Source organism: Maniola hyperantus, chromosome 9 (genome assembly GCF_902806685.2).
Source record: "Maniola hyperantus chromosome 9, iAphHyp1.2, whole genome shotgun sequence".
NCBI lineage: Eukaryota > Metazoa > Arthropoda > Insecta > Lepidoptera > Nymphalidae > Maniola > Maniola hyperantus.
The window spans coordinates 3,218,498-3,236,474 of record NC_048544.1 but is presented as its reverse complement, the minus strand read 5'-3'; the positions used below and the strand labels follow the sequence as shown (position 1 = coordinate 3,236,474).

At 37.2% G+C, this 17,977-nt stretch overlaps 1 protein-coding gene and 1 long non-coding RNA gene across 4 annotated transcripts in view; both read left to right on the top strand.

Annotated features, from left to right (window-relative positions):
* Positions 1 to 17,977, top strand: part of LOC138402802 (uncharacterized) — a 498,790-nt gene that overhangs the window by 123,430 nt on the left and 357,383 nt on the right. The window lies entirely within an intron of this gene.
* The window catches only part of Syt7 (Synaptotagmin 7), a 429,808-nt gene that overhangs the window by 119,583 nt on the left and 292,248 nt on the right, over positions 1 to 17,977 (top strand). The window contains exon 1 of one of the 3 annotated variants that reach the window (XM_034971820.2): positions 13,768 to 14,004. The exons of the other annotated variants lie outside the window; for them this stretch is intronic. Coding sequence (XP_034827711.1) covers positions 13,991 to 14,004 — 14 coding nt within the window. The 5' untranslated portion in view covers positions 13,768 to 13,990. Of the gene's footprint in view, positions 1 to 13,767; positions 14,005 to 17,977 lie in introns of those variants that run through there. 3 annotated transcript variants of the gene reach the window in all.

The following is a 17,977-nucleotide window of genomic DNA, read 5'->3' as shown; positions in this document are numbered from 1 at the left end:
ATTTCAAATTCGGTTGAACGGATGGGCCGTGAAAGGCTAGCAGACAGACAAACAGACAGACAGACACACTTAACGGTAACTTAACAATGCTTAACGGTGAGTTCACACATATAACTATATTGTCTTCACGTCCTATAACTAACAAATAAAAGCATATCGATCCGTTGCTGACACATTTCTGCAATATTACATTATAATAATATATAGGGACAATTTAAAAAACCTGTTCATTTTCTATTCGGCATGATTTTTTCTCTCTTATACTGTCTTGAAAAGTTTGCCAGTATGAAGATTAGCTAGATTTCTACTTACATAAAAAGAGAGAAACGAGAAATTGACTTCATTCAGCTAATAAGGAGAACATAATTTGCTAAATTGACCCTACCGACCCTACCTAATTGAACTAAGAACCTCTTTTTGTAAAAGTTCAAAAGCTTTACAAACGCGATGTCTAATAAAGAACTTGAACGTCCATTTTCAAATAGAGCGAGAGCTTGTGAGGGCCAGACCTTCGTTATTTTATAAAAGCTGAAAGTTTCTCTGCGTATTGTCCCCAATACAGGGAGGAACGATCAGTGACTATGAAGTTTGAGTCATGGTGCCTTTGGCAGAATCAGTAACTAAGGTGTATAAAATCTTAATCTGGCAAGGAGTTCCCTCGACACTAGTGTCTGGCAATGCACGACGCGATTTCTTACACTACTCCAAAGAAAATATAAAACTATTACACTTTATAGTTTGACGTAAGAGTTTGTACACTTTTGTTGCCTGTTATCGCTACCATAGCATAGCATAGTTAAAGCCACCATGATCCAAGCTTCATAGTCGCTGATCGTTCCTCCCTGTGTTGAGGACAATGAGCAGAGAAATTTTCAGATTTTATAAAATAACGAAAGCGTGGCCCTCATGGGCTCTAGTTCAAAATGTCGTAGAAGATTTTCTCAAGAGTCGTTTTATTTTATTACTTTTCCTGTATCAACTCGCATCCTAAAATGTACTCGTAGGTATCTTATATGCTCGAGATGTTGTAAAGATTGCGAGCTAATACAAGCTTTTTGTTATCTTAAGCCGTCTTGTATTTCGTACGCGTGTCTTTTTATAGCTGGCACCTTTTACAAAACAAAATATTTGCTATTTTTTGTACGATGGTGCAGAACCCCTTGTGTGCAATTCCAACTCGCACTTGACCGATTTTTGCAATACTTTAAGTTCAATAGCTCAGAATCCTGAAACCGAAAGGTCAGCAGTTCAAACCCCACCCGCTGCACTAAATTGTCGTACCTACTTTTAGCGCAAGCTTTACGCTTAGTTGGAGGCGAAAGGGTGAATATTATTTATGACTAGCTGATGCCCGCGACTTCATCCGCGTGGAATTAGGTTTTTCAAAAATCCCTATATCCTGTCACTTTGCAGGTCTTTATCTATACCCATGCAAAAATCATGTCAATCCGTTGCACCGTTGCGACGTGATTGAAGGACAAACCAACAAACAAACACACTTTCGCATTTATAATAAAGGTACTGATTAACATGGCTAATATTCTTTAAAAAAAATTACATTTCTATGCGTAAAAATTCTTTCAGCCACTTTAACCATATACCTACGTAGTAACTACATCATTAGTTTTAATACATAACTTTAGAGGTCAAGTGAAGGCTGTGAAGGTCAAGTGCCTTTATCGACAAATTCTTTGGCGAAAATTCTTACCGTACGTGTAGAATGATAAATGGTTTCCATTCAGCGATTCTAGTAACGTGCGAGTAAAGTATGAATAAGGTCCAAATATAAAAAGGAGGGTTAATTTTCTGTGAATTCAGTACCGCATTTTTTTGTTGGGTCACTCATCAGCATCATGACCCATCGCCGGCTCACTACAGAGCACGGGTCTCCTCTCAAAGTGAGAAGGGTTTTGGCCATAGTCTACCACGCTGGCAATGTGCGGATTGTTAGACTTCACACACCTTTGAAAACATTATGGAGAACTCTCAGGCATGCAGGTTTCCTCACGATGTTTTCCTTCACCGTTAAAGCAAGTGATATTTAATTACTTAAAACGCACATAACTCCGAAAAGTTAGAGGTGCGTGCCCGGGATCGAACCCCCGACCTCCAATTAGAAGGCGGACGTCCTAACCGCTAGGCTATCACAGCTTTTTGTTGGGTCACTAAACTGGTTTAACTGCAATCATGCAATAATCGAAACATAACCAAAGTCACTAAGACCCGGTTAGTCAGAATGCTTGTATCCTCCATATTTCTCTACGTTTTAGAGACGCGGATCCTCTGAGAAAGAGAGACGAAAAGGATAGACGCCGTGGAGATGTAGTGCTGGAGGAAAATGATAAGAGTATCTAGGATCGAACTCGTTCATTTTCGAAGAACTCTGCATCAAGCATCGTCACATGAGCTCACATTCTCACTTTCTTTGGTCACATAAGACGCGACGATGTCTCCATGAAATATAGTAGTCCAATGAAGAGTAGAACGTACTAGAGCCCGTGGTAGATTGCCCATGAGGTGGACAGACTAAGTGAGGACTGCGATGGGAGTCCTTCCTTGTGCATTCAATGAGTCATCAGAGAGAAATGGGGACGCATCACAGTACTGCATTGACGAAAACGACAACTCTGTTACGAGCGTAGCGAAAAAGAAGAAGAAACTGGTTCAGATAAACTTAAAGTTAGCTATAGCCATCAGGAATAATGTACCTTTGAAATGGTGAAAAAAAAATCTGGAAATTACCCTCCACATATACACCAATTCACAAAATTCGCACTCTACTTTATGATATGACTAGCTTATGCTCGCGACTTCGTCCGCGTGGACTACACAAAATTCAAACCCATATTTCACCCCTTTTAGGGTTGAATTTTCAAAAATCCTTTCTTAGCGGATGCCTACGTCATAATAGCTATCTGCATGCCAAATTTCAGCCCGATCCGTCCAGTGGTTTTAGCTGTGCGTTGATAGATCAGTCAGTCAGTCAGTCAGTCACCTTTTCCTTTTATATATTTAGATATGTACAAGTGTCAATGTCTATATGGGCCTCGATAAATCTTTGAAAATAATCTTTTTAGCCAATCGCCGTAATTCAAGTGGATGGGAAGCGAGCTATCAATCGTCTGGAAGTACTTTATTAGCTTTCACTCTTGACACGTTTTGACCCGAACAATGAATATTGCTGAAGGTAGTATTTTTATTATAACTTTAGTTTCTCTTAAAGCTATATCTACACGTCTTATACTATAGGGTCTATAGAGGATTGTTTGGGATAACCTTCGGAACTAATGATCCGATTCTGGAAATTCTTTCACTGAACAATGAATATTGCTGAAGGTAGTATTTTGTTATAACTTTCGTTTCTCTTAAACCTATATCTACACTTATACTATAGAGTCTATAGAGGATTGTTTGGGATAACCTCCGGAACGAACAATCCGATTTAAGTAAACTTAAGATTTGAATATAATGTAAATCCTTAAAGACCGACGCCTACTTAATCAATTAATTTTAATGTCAGCTAAAAGATTTTTAAAAGCCTTTCTTCGCGACGCCCTAAACCAATATTATTACGAAAGTCTATTTACTTCGTTATGAATTCAAATGAACCAAAAAATTGCTAAATCCACCAGTGTGATAAAATGCTCCAGGGTTTTATTGAGAATTAGTTAAAATTTTCTAAGGTATTCTAAAAAAATGATTCAAGATTTATCCAGAGGTAATAAAATAGCAGCAAAAGATTTCATTTTCCGAAAATGTTATTTTATTTATAGATCGTAGTATATGGACTGAACAGTCAATGTCAAGTTCATTTCGATTTTCTGTACCTGTTGTTAAAAGAGACACGAGAGAATTATTATACACAGTTTTATATCAAAGATACAAATAACAATGTGTGGCTGTCTGTTTGTTCGATACCTATGCTTTGGAACATCGTTCATTCTTTAGCAACTGTAAATTCAAATTGCATCATCAAATATATGGGCTCAAATCCATGGTAAGGTTGTTAGACAATGTGTTATTTGAAAAATATTTTTGCAATTATCAATCAAGTAATAACACACACCTACCTATACATAAAAATAATCCAACATGAAATAATAACAAATCCGACTGTACACCATGCCACTATACAATTAATAACCACGACAAAAAACAGACATTATAGTTAAAAAAAATCTATATTTAGCAACTGTGAATTCAAATTATTTTTTGTGATTTTGGTTTATCAGTACCCTTATTATAAATGCGAAAGTGTGTTTGTTTGTTGGTTTATTGGTTTGTTGGTTTGTCCTTCAATCACGTCGCAACGGTGCAACGGATTGACGTGATTTTTTGCATGGGTTTAGATAAAGTCCTGCAGAGTGACATAGGCTACTTTTTATCCCGGAAAATAAAAGAGTTCCTACGGGATTTTTAAAAAACCTAATTAAACGCAGACGAAGTCGCGGGCATCAGCTAGTCATAAAATAAAGGGGTTTTTCCAATATTTTTGTTTTTCTGTAACAAGACTGTGCCCAGGACTGGACCTAAAACTGGTCGTTCTCCTTTACGTAATCATATACTCTAAAGTTTCAAATGACAACACCCGCACAAAACCCCTATACCTATTACCTAACCGTGTCGATTTGATTAGTACATGACACCAATCGGTTCGTGTCCATGTACCTACATATGATAACCGCACCAGGAAAGTCCAAAAAAAAAAACCAAATTGGTTCAAAGATACTCCCACCAGATGGATGAAAAATGTCAAGCTCTGAGGCGTCTCTGTCTAGACAGCTTCATCAAAGCTCTGTATGTAATATCTGAGCCTATACTTAAAAGATATGAATGACTTACTTGAAGATATGAATACAGATCACTTTGAGTCATTGGAAAGAGTAAATAATCCGAGGGGAATAAATCGCAGCGCGAGGGAAAAAAACACGCGTTCAACAAATCACGGAGGTTGAACAAACAAAATCAGAGATATTGTGCCAAGCGTGCTCACTCCGACTGCCAGGTCGTTCCTTATCTAAATACGTAGTAGTGTTTTATAATATTTTACTAAAAAAATATTTACAAGAATACAGGGTGTAAACTGAACGCTAGCAAAAACTTAGCGTTATTGTTATACCTACTATCTAAACACAATCAAATACCAACTTGGACGATCAAGAATACCAATAACCATTTGCCTCATTTTGTAGTTTCAGTGATTTAGTATTTTTCTAACCCGAAATATGTAGTATGTAAAACTAGGGTCAGTGCCCCGCCTACGACACATTTATGATGTTAAGTTTTATTATATATATATGTCGGAGAACAAGGGGGATGGCCGACATCAGAAGGTAGTAATTTCAATTACAATCATTTTAATACTCACTTATCACACGTGACAACCACTAGCGTAACGTAACGTAGCTAAACCTAACCCTACCTAGCGACCGGCTCCACCATGTCCCCATACCGGCCCCAGACCAACCAGCTAACCTAGCACACAAGAATTAGTTCAATTAACATCAACTACAACGATCACGTTTGTCTAATACAAATTGGAACGATACAAAAGGACTCACCCGATAAACAACCTGTCTAGATCGCCAAAACACACTCACAGCAACCTTTCACAACCTAGTAGTATAACCTCAAACAACTGAAACCACATTAGGTCACAACGACAATGATAATAATAAAACCTACAGTACGACAAACATAGTATCCACTGAGAAGCGACTCTGGCCAAAGCCAAACGAATAATGTCTCGAGACACACTGCGCATCTCATTTTATAATCTCACAATGACGGTGGGGACGATGACGCGATGTTCAATGAGCAAAATCTGTACAATTAAATGGCGGCGAGCCTACATATATATATTAGTTTTTAATTTTACGGATCATTAAAAAAAAATGCCAAGCCAAAAAAAAATTGGCAATGCGTGCCAAGTAAAATGGTTTTATTTTAATGATCCGTAAAATTAAAAACTAATATATAATAAAACTTAACATATGACTCCGAGTGGCCTACTTACGCAACGTTCGTTGACCTGTAGCGTCAGTCAGATGTTTATTTTCAATATATGTATCTATCGTAAACTTTTACAAAATTATAGGATTTTTTTATATTTTTTTGCGATGTTTTTTTTATTAATTTTTCTATTGGCCAGCAACACGACTGTTGTAACTTTCTACGGAACCCTAAATCCTAATAATTTCCGTGTAGTTTATTAGGTCGTAAAACTTTTGTCCGACTGGGGTGATAGTTCCGCACGAAAGTTTTTGTGTTTTCTTATCTAATCTTTTCTTTCCTTTGGTTTATTATCAAATAACTTTGTTGTGAATTGTTCACATTTTTCTAGATCTAATAATGATTATTACAATAAACTGTATTATGATTATGTACGACATTACTGCTTCTACAATCCATTCTAATATTATAGATATGAAAGTGTATTCTTGTTCTTCGTCGTAGCACTCTTGGCAGAGTGGTGGTGATCAGATGGTGGGCAGATGTTATACGCCACACGAGCTTTCGCCACTTCTTCCTGCTGACTGACAGCCTGGTACACTCGTGCAAGGAACTATCCACAGTAATTTAGTCCGTCCATTGCATTGGCCACCTTCCAAGCCCTCTGGTGCCCTCCACCACACGATCGTGTGCCTCCACCTTGCCCTGCATTACAACTACTTACAAGGCGTTCGATGGATTCACTGTCACGCCGAGAGACGTGTCCGAAGATCTATCTATGCGACTTTTGCCGACCTCCTTGGCGCAGTGGTAAGCGCTGTCGTCTTATAAGTCAGAGGTCCCGGGTTCGATTCCTGGCATGGGCAATTTGGGAATTCATATTTTCTAAATTGTACCTGGTCTGGTTTTGCTGGCGGCTCCGGCCGTGGTTAGTATGATCCTACCAGCAAAGCCGTGCCGCCAAGCGATTTAGATTTCGATTAGAAACGTAGCAATTCAGGTACGGTGTCGTGTAGAAACTAGAAACCGATCAGGTGTAGACTGCATCATCATTTACCATCAAATGTGATCGCAGTCAAGAGTTTACTTATAATATAGTTTTTCCATTGCACGTCTATAATAGCGGTAGCCAGAAATATATCTAATTATCACTTAAAATATACGTTATACGTTATACGTTATATATTACCTTACGTATAATTTCAGAGCACGTTTCGTTTCGAGGCAAATTAAATTCGCAATTTATCACACGCGCTTTAGTAAAAGAGAATTTCACGAGGGAATAAGATTAATCGAGTTGAATAAAGTTTTAGATTAGGTATCTACGTGTAAACATCAACTTGGTGATTAGGGATAATCTAAGGTGGCTATTCAGCGAATGATAAAACATAGAAGACGCGTTTCTAACAATTTTCATTTGAAAATAGAAACCACGAACTCTTATTTCTAGACTATTAAAAGTTTTGAAAAACTATGATCAATTAGTGACATGGCAGAGACATTTTCTATTTATCCCAGCAGAAATAAAACATTGGCCTTTAAAATCACCCATTCAGTGGTAAACTAGACTTAAACGAGATTCGGCAGCCTAAGTGCCAAACCACGACGTGTTCCGGTATGTTGCTTTGTGGAAGCCAATTTGCATTTATATCTGTCTATCTTAAATTGTACTTATCATAGTAAAATTCAAATTACTGACAGTAGACGGGAGATTTCCAGCCCTATAGGGAGTATCTTTCTGTGTATCTTATTGAATAAAATTAGCAGTTTTTAGGGGTCCGTATACGAAGGGTGCCAACAGGACCCTATTACTAAGCCTCCGCTGTCCGTTCGTTCATCCCTCTGTCTGTCAGCGGGCTATTTCTTGGGAACCGTAAGAGGTAGAGATTTAAAATTTTTATAGAATATGTATTTTTATTGCCGCTATTATAACAAATAATAAAAATTTCAAAATGGCTCCCATGGAAATTAAGAATAATTAAATATTCTAATGGATAGTAGAGACAGGTTACTTGGTTCGATTTTGCAAGATCACTAATAAATCACCATGTAGATGGTAATTATAATTTCACTTATATTACTTTTTATATTTTAGAATTCGATCCCTGTCAAAATTGAGGTAAAATCTGGTTTAGATTTTATTCAGACTATATTTTATACCGGGAAAATGTTAGGAAAAAGTGAAAAGAATGAAAAGCAAATATCAGTGTTAGAATATTTATTTGGCAGTGAACTTGTGCACGTATTTTACCTTTCTAAAGACCGTACGTGACTTTATTGAGATAAACTCAAGTTTCCTTTTATACTGTTATCTATAATATATATAAAAGGAAAAGGTGACTGACTGACTGACTGACTGACTGACTGACTGATCTATCAACGCACAGCTCAAACTACTGGACGGATCACGCTGAAATTCGGCATGCAGATAGCTATTATAACGTAGGCGTCCGCTAAGTAAGCATCAAAATGCAACCCCTAAAGGGGTAAAATAGGGGTTTGAAGTTTGTATGAAAGTCTGTCAGTTTTGAAGTGTCTATAAAGAAGTTTTGTAGTTACCTAATATTTTTGCAATTAGTAGTATGACATATTTTATTAAGCTCATATGTTCAAATCTCATAGTTAAAGATCAACCCTAAGGGTATAAAATAGGGGTTCAAAATTTGTGTAGTCCACGCGGACGAAGTCGCGGGCATAAACTAGTTAAAATAAAATGTGTACCTACTCATTTTTGGATGTCGAAATAAGAACCTTTAGTCAATTTCATTGACTATGAATTCCGGTGCATAATATGTAGTACATCGAATGAAACATGAATGTTTTAATTTAACGTATCGCTGCGAATGAAATTTAAATGAAATCTCATTGTTATGTAAATCTAAATCTGCCCGCTGACCACTGAGAGCACTAAACAAAGGAGACCGCAAGCTAATCCGCGTTGCGGTTCACATCACACTGAGCCAGCTACTGTGCATAATACCTACCACGCAGTGGCGTGCACAAGAGTTCAAGCCAGGGTATGCATTTAGGTATGAACTTATTTTACGGCAGGTTATAATGAAAAATAAGCATTGATTGATTACAATGAGGGTAAGCAGTGCGTTTATGCTTCTATGAGCTGCACGCCACTGCTACCACGCCAGTGGCGGACTAATTCCGCGCTCATTTTTCATGCATTTTCGTACGGAATTCGGTCGTCCGAACACGTACAAAGAGGCACGAATGATCTAAATAAAAATATTTTTTATTCAATTAAACTTTTACAAGTACTTTTGAATCACCATAATATGCATCTACCACGGTTCGGAATGCCTTTCCTACCGAGAAGAACCAGCAAGAAACTTGGAGATCTCCTTGTTCTATGGAAGCACTCACACAGTTATTATGTAAAAAAACTTATTTCCAACATATTATTTTGACGACCTTCCTGGTGCAGAGCTAAGCGCTGTGGTCTTATTATTGGGAGGTCCCGGGTTAGATTCCTGGCAGGGTTTGGAATTTTATAATTTCTAAATTTCTGGTCTTGTCTGGTGGGAGGCTTCGGCCGTGGCTAGTTACCACCCTAGCGATTTAGCGTTCCGGTACGATGCCGTGTAGTAGGTAACCAAAAAGGGCATGGGTTTATTAAAAACTGCCATACCCCTTTCAGGTTAGCCCGCTTCCATCTTAGACTGCATCATCACTTACCACCAGGTGAGATTGCAGTCAAGGGCTAACTTGTATCTGAATTAAAAAAAACTTACTAAAACTTAATTTAAAATTGAAAATAATATTATGATGAATTTTTGCTCCGCGCCAGTCTATCAGCATAGACCCTTAGACTAGACAAGTAGACAATAGACATGTGTAAAAACTGCGGACAAAGAAGAATAAAAATAATCTGAACCCTAACTGAAGCAGTCTTTGCTGTTATAAACCGTGCAATTAAGTCCCATTTTAGATTCTGTTAAGATAACAGAGATAGCCAAGGTCGCCCATCTACTTTTCTTTCATCCAATATTGACCCTTAGAAGAAAGGATTAAGACTTATTTCAGTTTCAACAGTTTTTTTACACAAGATTCTCTAGAGATTAGCTACAGACACTGAAAATTTGCTACAAACTTAAAATTATCAGCCCGTCACAATGAATTTTCAAATGTATGGAACTTTAGGTATATTAAAAGAGCCGTAATAGCCTAGTGGTTAAAACGTCCGCTTCTCATTCAGGAGGTCAGTGATGATGATATAAAAACAACCATATTTACTTACTTAACCTTTACATAGAACGCAATAAAGCATAGGAAATTATAATAGCGATCATTGACTTGTCTGCGTCTTAATCCATGTTGGTAACTTTGTCACAGCAAAATCAAATTTATTTTCATAAGTTCTAGAGTCGCAATTTGAAGAGCTTGCGGTTTATTTTCCTATCGATACAGAGCTTCGGAGAATGCTGCAACTTATTTCGGTTCAAACAAATTTGGACCTTACAAGTAAAAGCATAAGGTGAAAAGTGGTTTATATCCCCATAAGTTATTCAGCAATACAAATAGAGTTAATTTTCTGTAGTGCTCCACTTGTCGCTAATAAGACTAATAATTTCATACCCTAACCACATACATTAGGTTCGTTAGTAAATAATGATATTATAACAAAAACCTTCGCTTTCAAAAAGCTAAGTTGGGAGCGGCAAGAGCCTAGTAATTGGGTATTTGACTACATCAAATATAAATTATTTCTCAGTGATTATTAAATACTTAGAGGGTTTTCCAAAATACATAAAATCCACGTGCTTGTGTAATAACCATTTTATTATCGATTAAACTAAAAAAGCACATCAATCAATGATTGTGACGTCACACATCGATATTTCATAGAATATCGCATACTAAGCGCGCGTTTTGACGTTTGATAAAAAGTTACTGATTAGACTAGTAGTCAAATACCGTATTAGGCAAGACGTAAACATTCTTATCAGAGTTAGGTGCACTGTAAACATTAAAAAAACCACTTCCTTTAACGGAATTTTCTTCCTTCCTTCCTACTTACTACTTCCTTTTCCTAAAGGAAATCCTGCATGTCTAAGAATTCCTCATAATGTTCTAAAAGGTGTGTTAAGTCTGCTAGTCTGCACTTGGCCAGCGCGGTGGACTATGGCCTAGGATTGAGATTTTATTCGTATACAAGTTAGCCCACCTGGTACAATCTCACCTGGTGGTAAGTGATGAAGCAGTCTAAGATGGAAGCGGGCTAACCTGGAAGGGATATGGCAGTTTTTATTAAACCCATGCCCCTTTGGTTCCTACACGGAACATCATACCGGACTGCATCGTACCGGAACGCTAAATCGCTTAGCGGCACGGCTAGAGTAGTTACTAGCCGGTAGAGTGGTATAACTAGCCACGGCCGAAGCCTCCCACCAGATAATGATGACATGAATATTGAATATTTCAAGTGTCAATTGAATACAGGGTTTTTTAACTATGGTATTCTTCAATTTGGGATAAAAATAATTTAGTACAGTTTTTCGTATAAGTTACCGTTTTATTTGCAAGGCAGTGTATTTAGTAGTCGTTTTGCTTTGTGGGTTAGTAAAATATCCCGTTAAGGCGTGGTGGTTTCCGGCGTCTCGGGCGTTCGTGTTTTCCGTCACTTATAATTTGCGAGCCTTCGAGCCGAGAATGTATAGCGGTTTGTAACACCGCGTTTACACCAATGTCTAAAGGCTGTTATTTTTATGCTGGAGCAACAATATAATTGTGACAATAATTGGATGTTTGACTACATCAAAAATAAATTATTTCTCAGTGATTATTAAAGAGAGGGTCTTCCAAAACACGTAAAATCCACGTCTTTTGTTAGTTTTAACTATAATAACCATTTTATATTATCGATTAAACTAAAAAAGTACTTCATTATGATGTGACGTCACATTCCAGTATTTCATAGAATATCGCATACTAAGTGCGCGTTTTGACGTTTGATAAAAAGTTACTGATTTGACTAGTTGTCAAATACCGTATTGGAAACATTAATGTTGCGGTCTTAAGGTTTAATACAAACTCTCGCGACAAAATAACAACTTTGCAGCATTGTATAACAAATAACTATTACAAGCTTATAATTTGTCAGTTTCTGACAAGTTTTGACGAAAGCTTGTACCACAACTTGTTTGTGTGTATAAACATGGCGTAAACTGGCCTTTTTCGTTTTAAACTGCATTATCACGTTTTAATAGTGAATTGCATGCATTAAAACTTTAAGCTTTTCCCTGCATAAATTTTTACTTTTTCATGAAAATAATGTTGAACTCAAACTTCAATTTATTTTTTCACTATATACTATATATTATAATATAATATATTATTAAATTACAAAAAACAAAAATACCAAACTTATTCTAGAACATAAAAATTACAAATCGAAAATATCATCTAAACCACCGCAACGAGGCAGGGTGCCCAGAACGCTGGCAGCGTTACCTCGTTGAATGGCCAGACTAATATGCTGACCGAGGTAACTGCCAGCCCTCCGGTCCCCCGTGGATTCCGCGAGACGGGATGAAAGGTCCTTAAAAAAGGATCTAGCATCCTCGCCCCACGAACCCATATACTTGTGTTGATTTTTACCTTTTGACTCTAGCACTGGCACTGGTTTGAAAAGCAGATTATAATATAATATAATATAATATAATATAATATAATATAATATAATATAATATAATATAATATAATATAATATAATATAATATAATATAATATAATATAATATAATATAATATAATATAAACTTTTTAAAAAGCAAAAAGATACAATATTATAGATATAGGTTTGAATTGAACTCTCGACCTTTTAGGCTTCAGTTCGCTTCTTGAAAATACAAACAAACATAATAAGTATTGTTATTAAGGTTCACGAGAAACAAAATATGGTTCAAAGGAAAATTCGGTATAAAGTTATTTATCGCCTGATGGCGATTCTGTGTTGTTTTAAGCAAGTTTAAAGTTTCTTTTGAAATATTGAGAGGCTAGCTTAATACAAGGATCTTGATGACTATAATTAATTAAATTCATTTAAGTACATCTTAGAATATGGTATTAGACTTTAATACCTCAAACACAAACTTTTTTATTTATTTTATACTTATTCCATTATGAAGTGATGATGAAGTCTAAGTGAAACGTGGAAGCGGGCTAACTTGAAAGGGATATAATTATATGTTTGTTTTTCCTTATCGGTTTCTGCACGGCATCGTACCAGAACGCTAAATCGCTTAGCGGCACGGCTTTGCCGATAGGGACCAAAAACAATTTAGAAACGAATTATAAATTCCAAAATTATCCCTGCCGGGAATCGAACCCGGGACCTCCTGCTTATAAGACCACAGCGCTCACCATTGCGTAAATGAGGTGATCAAGTCAAGACGATACGATTAATAATTACTTGGATAAAGAAAACAGCTTAAAAGAAAGTTTATTACGAAACAAAACTGTCACATAATAACTAAACCAATAAAAAATTCCCTCCGAAATTTGTGAATAGGTATCGGTTAAAATATCTACGTCGTCATCATTAGGGGGCGAATACAGGAGGCCTAATGGGAAGCACACAATTTGTATTGTTCTGCAATTCCCCAAAACCTGCATTAGAAAATCAACTTTGACTGCCTAACTTTAAGGTTCAAATTTTGTATGTTACAAGGTAAGGGTTGATCAGAAAAATATGGAACTATGAAATAGTGTCTTTTTGCACCCAACTTTAAGGTACAATTTGGTTTGGCTGTTTGCTTTTGATATCAAACGTTGGAGCCGGCGAAATTCAGTCCACTCACGAAAACGGAGGCTTCAACTTGTTTTGGAGTCTATAATATTTATATTCCGTTCCAAATACGAATGCGGCATTCCATTTTTAAAATGTGAAATAATAACGGAAATCTGAAAAACTTGTGTTTTTAATTAATTATTTTGAATTTCGCAATTTTAAAGTGGTTTTACACAAAGTTTTAACTTTTTGTGTACTTTGTGATTGTGCTGAGTGTTCCTAATTAAAAACTTTCAGGATGAGTCTAAGAAGGTAGAGTTAATTAGTTTTTGTCATAGTTAGTATAACCTTTTATAACAAAGTCCCGTAAACTATTTTGGACTTGCCTTTAAAAATCTATTAAAAGTATGCTCCTGAAAAAAGCATATTACACAATTGAAGATTGTATAATTAATGATAAAAGAGCGTGGATTTGACCTACAGCTCGTTCCAGCAACGCGCAGGACTGCAAATACTTTTTTTTATACATGGCATAATATTGTAGGTATATCAAATCTTTGAAAAGAGCAACCGCCGAGTTTCTCGCTGGTTCTTCTCGGTAGGAAAGGCATTCCGAACCAGAGGTAGATGCAGCCATTGATGTTGGAGCCATTGATGTTAATCCTCAATAGCTCAACCGGTATAGGAGTGGACTGAAAACCGAAAGGTCGACGGTTCAAATCCCGCTCGTTGCACTATTGTCGTACCTACTCCTAGCACAAGCCTGACGCTTAATTGGAGAGGAAAGGGGAATATTAGTCATTTAATATGGCTAATATTCTTTGAAAAAAAAAAAAATAGGGATGCAGCTGACGATTCAAAAATACTTACTTGTAAAAGTTTAATTAAATAAAAATATTTTTTAATTTTAATTTTATTTTAGGTCACATATAAAAACTTCTTTCTTTCTTACTAAGATAATATTATAAAACTCCGGATAGACGACACTCATAAAATTGTATTTATGTGGTATACATACGCATAATTACATAGATATTGGCCCGAGGTTTACGCACCTTTTGACACCTTCGAGTATGCTTCAAAATCGGAGGCCAGGGTTGCTTTCTTATAAAGTTCTTCTTACTTCTTTAAACTAGCTTTCAAGAAGCGAAAACCCCAAGGATCGGAATTCGGAACAGTTCGTTTGCGAGTTCGACTCGCACTTGACCGGTTCTTTAGGGTTCCGTACCTCAAAAGGAAAAACGGAACCCTTATAGGATCACTTTGTTCTTCTTCTTAATTTGCTTTATGGCTTTCAGTAGTGCCACACCGAGCACAATGCACTTCGCCAATGTCACGTAGAATGGAAATCACTTTGTTGTCTGTCTGTCTGTCTGTCGGTCTGTCAAGAAACCTACAGGATACTTCCGGTTGAACTAGAATCATGCAATTTGGCAGGTAGGTAGGTTTTATAGCAGACATATAGCTAACAATAAAGTTATTTATTCATACAACTTGCTCAATATTCAGGTAGTTGGCACTTGGGCCTTGGCAACATATAGGTACAGCACAGGTATTCGCTGCCAAATAACATAAGTTCATAACATTTGCAATGCCAAGGTCTCCACCGAATACAGTCATCATCATCATCATCATCATCATCAACCAATAGACGTCCACGGCTGGACATAGGTCTCTTGTAGGGACTTCCACACGCCACGGTCTTGCGCCGCCTGGATCCAGCGGCTCCCTGCGACATCAGACGAGTCGCAGGGAGCCGCTGAATACAGTACGCGGCAGAAAATAATGTACATCGACCTTTAGAGTGAGACTAGCGTATGCTCGCGACTTCGTCCGCGTGGACTACATAAATTTCAAACCCCTATTTCACCCCCATGAATTTTCAAAAATCCTTTCTTAGCGGATGCCTACGTCATAATAGCTATCTGCATGCCAAATTTCAGCCTGATCCGTCCAGTAGTTTGAGCTGTGCGTTGACAGATCAGTCAGTCAGTCAGTCAGTCACCTTTTCCTTTTATATATTTAGAAGATTTTGGCTTTATAGAGCGTTGTATTTGTCATTCATACCTATATGACGCTTTGTCGGTCTCAAGGACAAAGACAACGCTTACGAAACCGCCTCTTTCTAAAGTACATTATTTACACATACACATACATACACTCTGTACATTATTTTCAAACCGCTGTCTCTTTCTAAAAGTCGATGTACATTATTTTTCAACCGCTGTCTCTTTCTAAATGTCCATGTACATTATTCACTGTCCTGAGAAATTGTATTTTATTTTTTTGTGGTTGATGCAGTGAAGTGAGGTTAAGGGTCCCTAATTAATTTTGCTAAAATCGTCTTAACAAGGACTTTGAAAGATTTTGTCTCCATGAATATTGTTGAAAAATGACTTTTCAAGTAGAATTTTTTTTTGAAATCTGGTCAAGTGTGTTTTTATCATTTTGATTATTTGCTCATGAGCACATTTCAATTTTTTTCATTTCAAATTCACGATTTTCGGATTTTATCATACTTGTGCTATAGAACCTACCTACCTGCCAAATTTCATGATTCTAGGTCAACGGGAAGTACCCTATAGGTTTTGATACACTTTTTTTGACAGATACGATAGACAGACAGACTGACACTGAAGTGATCCTATGATTTTTTCCTTCTGTGGTTCGGAACTCTAAGAATGGACATTGTAAAGTCTCAATCTCAATTAGCTTTCGAGCTTTTTCGTTTATCTTTAAAAGTCCAAGTAAATTCCGTCCTAATCAATCGCAGTGTTATATAGTTCAAAGGCGAGTCACTTGTATAGTATTTCACAAAGCTATTGTAGTCCGAGTTCCGACCTTTGAAGTCAATTGAGAGCTTGAACAATTAATCATCGGAAGTGTTACGAGCTTATGGCACTTCAAAATCCATTAGAATAATGTGCGTAGCCTGTAGTTTCCTTATCTGAATACATAGACAGTTTGAGCAGTGATCAATCATGTAACAACGCCCGGCAAGCAATACGCACCACCACCACGCAGCACCACACAAATCCCACAAACCTTACAATGCACAATTGCAAAAATTTTGCAATTGTCTACATCTCCGGAGGATGCTCCGGTGTCGGGGCGAAACGTGCGTCGAGTGTGTTTTGGGATTTGTGTGGTACTGCATGGTGGTGGTGCGTATTACATGCCTGTTAGCTGCTTTTTCTCCTGCATGGTTAGCAGTGGGAGGGCGGGCGGTGCATTTCGCATGCTGCATGTTGCATCATGCAGATTCGACCTGTTTCAGCGGATTATAGCAAATTAAGTTTTTGGTTCACTCTACGAGATGACTTTCCGGATTCCATCAGTTGTGCAATCGAGAGCAAGCCCATGTTTTTGAAAAATGAGCCTTTTGAAATGCAACATTTCACAAAATAATTAATAATGGCTCGTCAGTTAACCTTTGGCTAGACGCGCTGAGAAAAAAACAGCTAGGTATATTATCTGTACCTGCCTATGTACTGATATACCCGCCCTTAAATTTCATATTAGGTTTTAATTTAAAATGAAAAGAGGAACCCTTGTAGGATTTCTTCATTGTCTGACTGTCTGTCTATCTGTCTGTAGGTCTGTCTGTCTATCTATCTGTCTGTCTGTCTGTCTATAAGACCGTCCGTTCGTACACGTCAATCACGAGCATTACATGAAGCAATTTATGCTTCACCGTGCCGTGTCCGTGATGCGTCCGTGTCTCGGCCGTGCACGTTTATATTACACTTGGTGTATATGAAGCGAGGCACGACTTACAATGCACATGGCTCGGAAATTTCGTACACGACTCGTGCCCGGCACGGTCAAGCATAAGTCATCCCTTAATCTATACATGCGAACCTGGGCGAATCAACTAGTTAGCAATAATAGAAAAATATTATATTTGATTATAACATAATATCTTGGTACATGTAGAAGTAATAACACGTAATATATTATCTTCCCGTATCTTCGTAGCTGCCACTCTCACTTAGCAAAACGTTTATGTATCCAATGTTATTAGATTTCTGTCTACTTGTAATACATGAATAAAGTATTTTTTACTAGACTGATGCCTGCGACTTCGTTAACTATATCCACGCAAAAAATCGCGTTGATCTGTTCCTCCATTGCAACGTGATTGGTGGACAAACAAACACACTGTCATATCCATATTAATATTATAAATGCGAAAGTGTGTCTGCCTGTCTGTCTGCCTGTCTGTCTGATAGCTTTTCACGGCCCAAAAGTTTAATCGATGTTGATGAAATTTGGTACAGAGTTA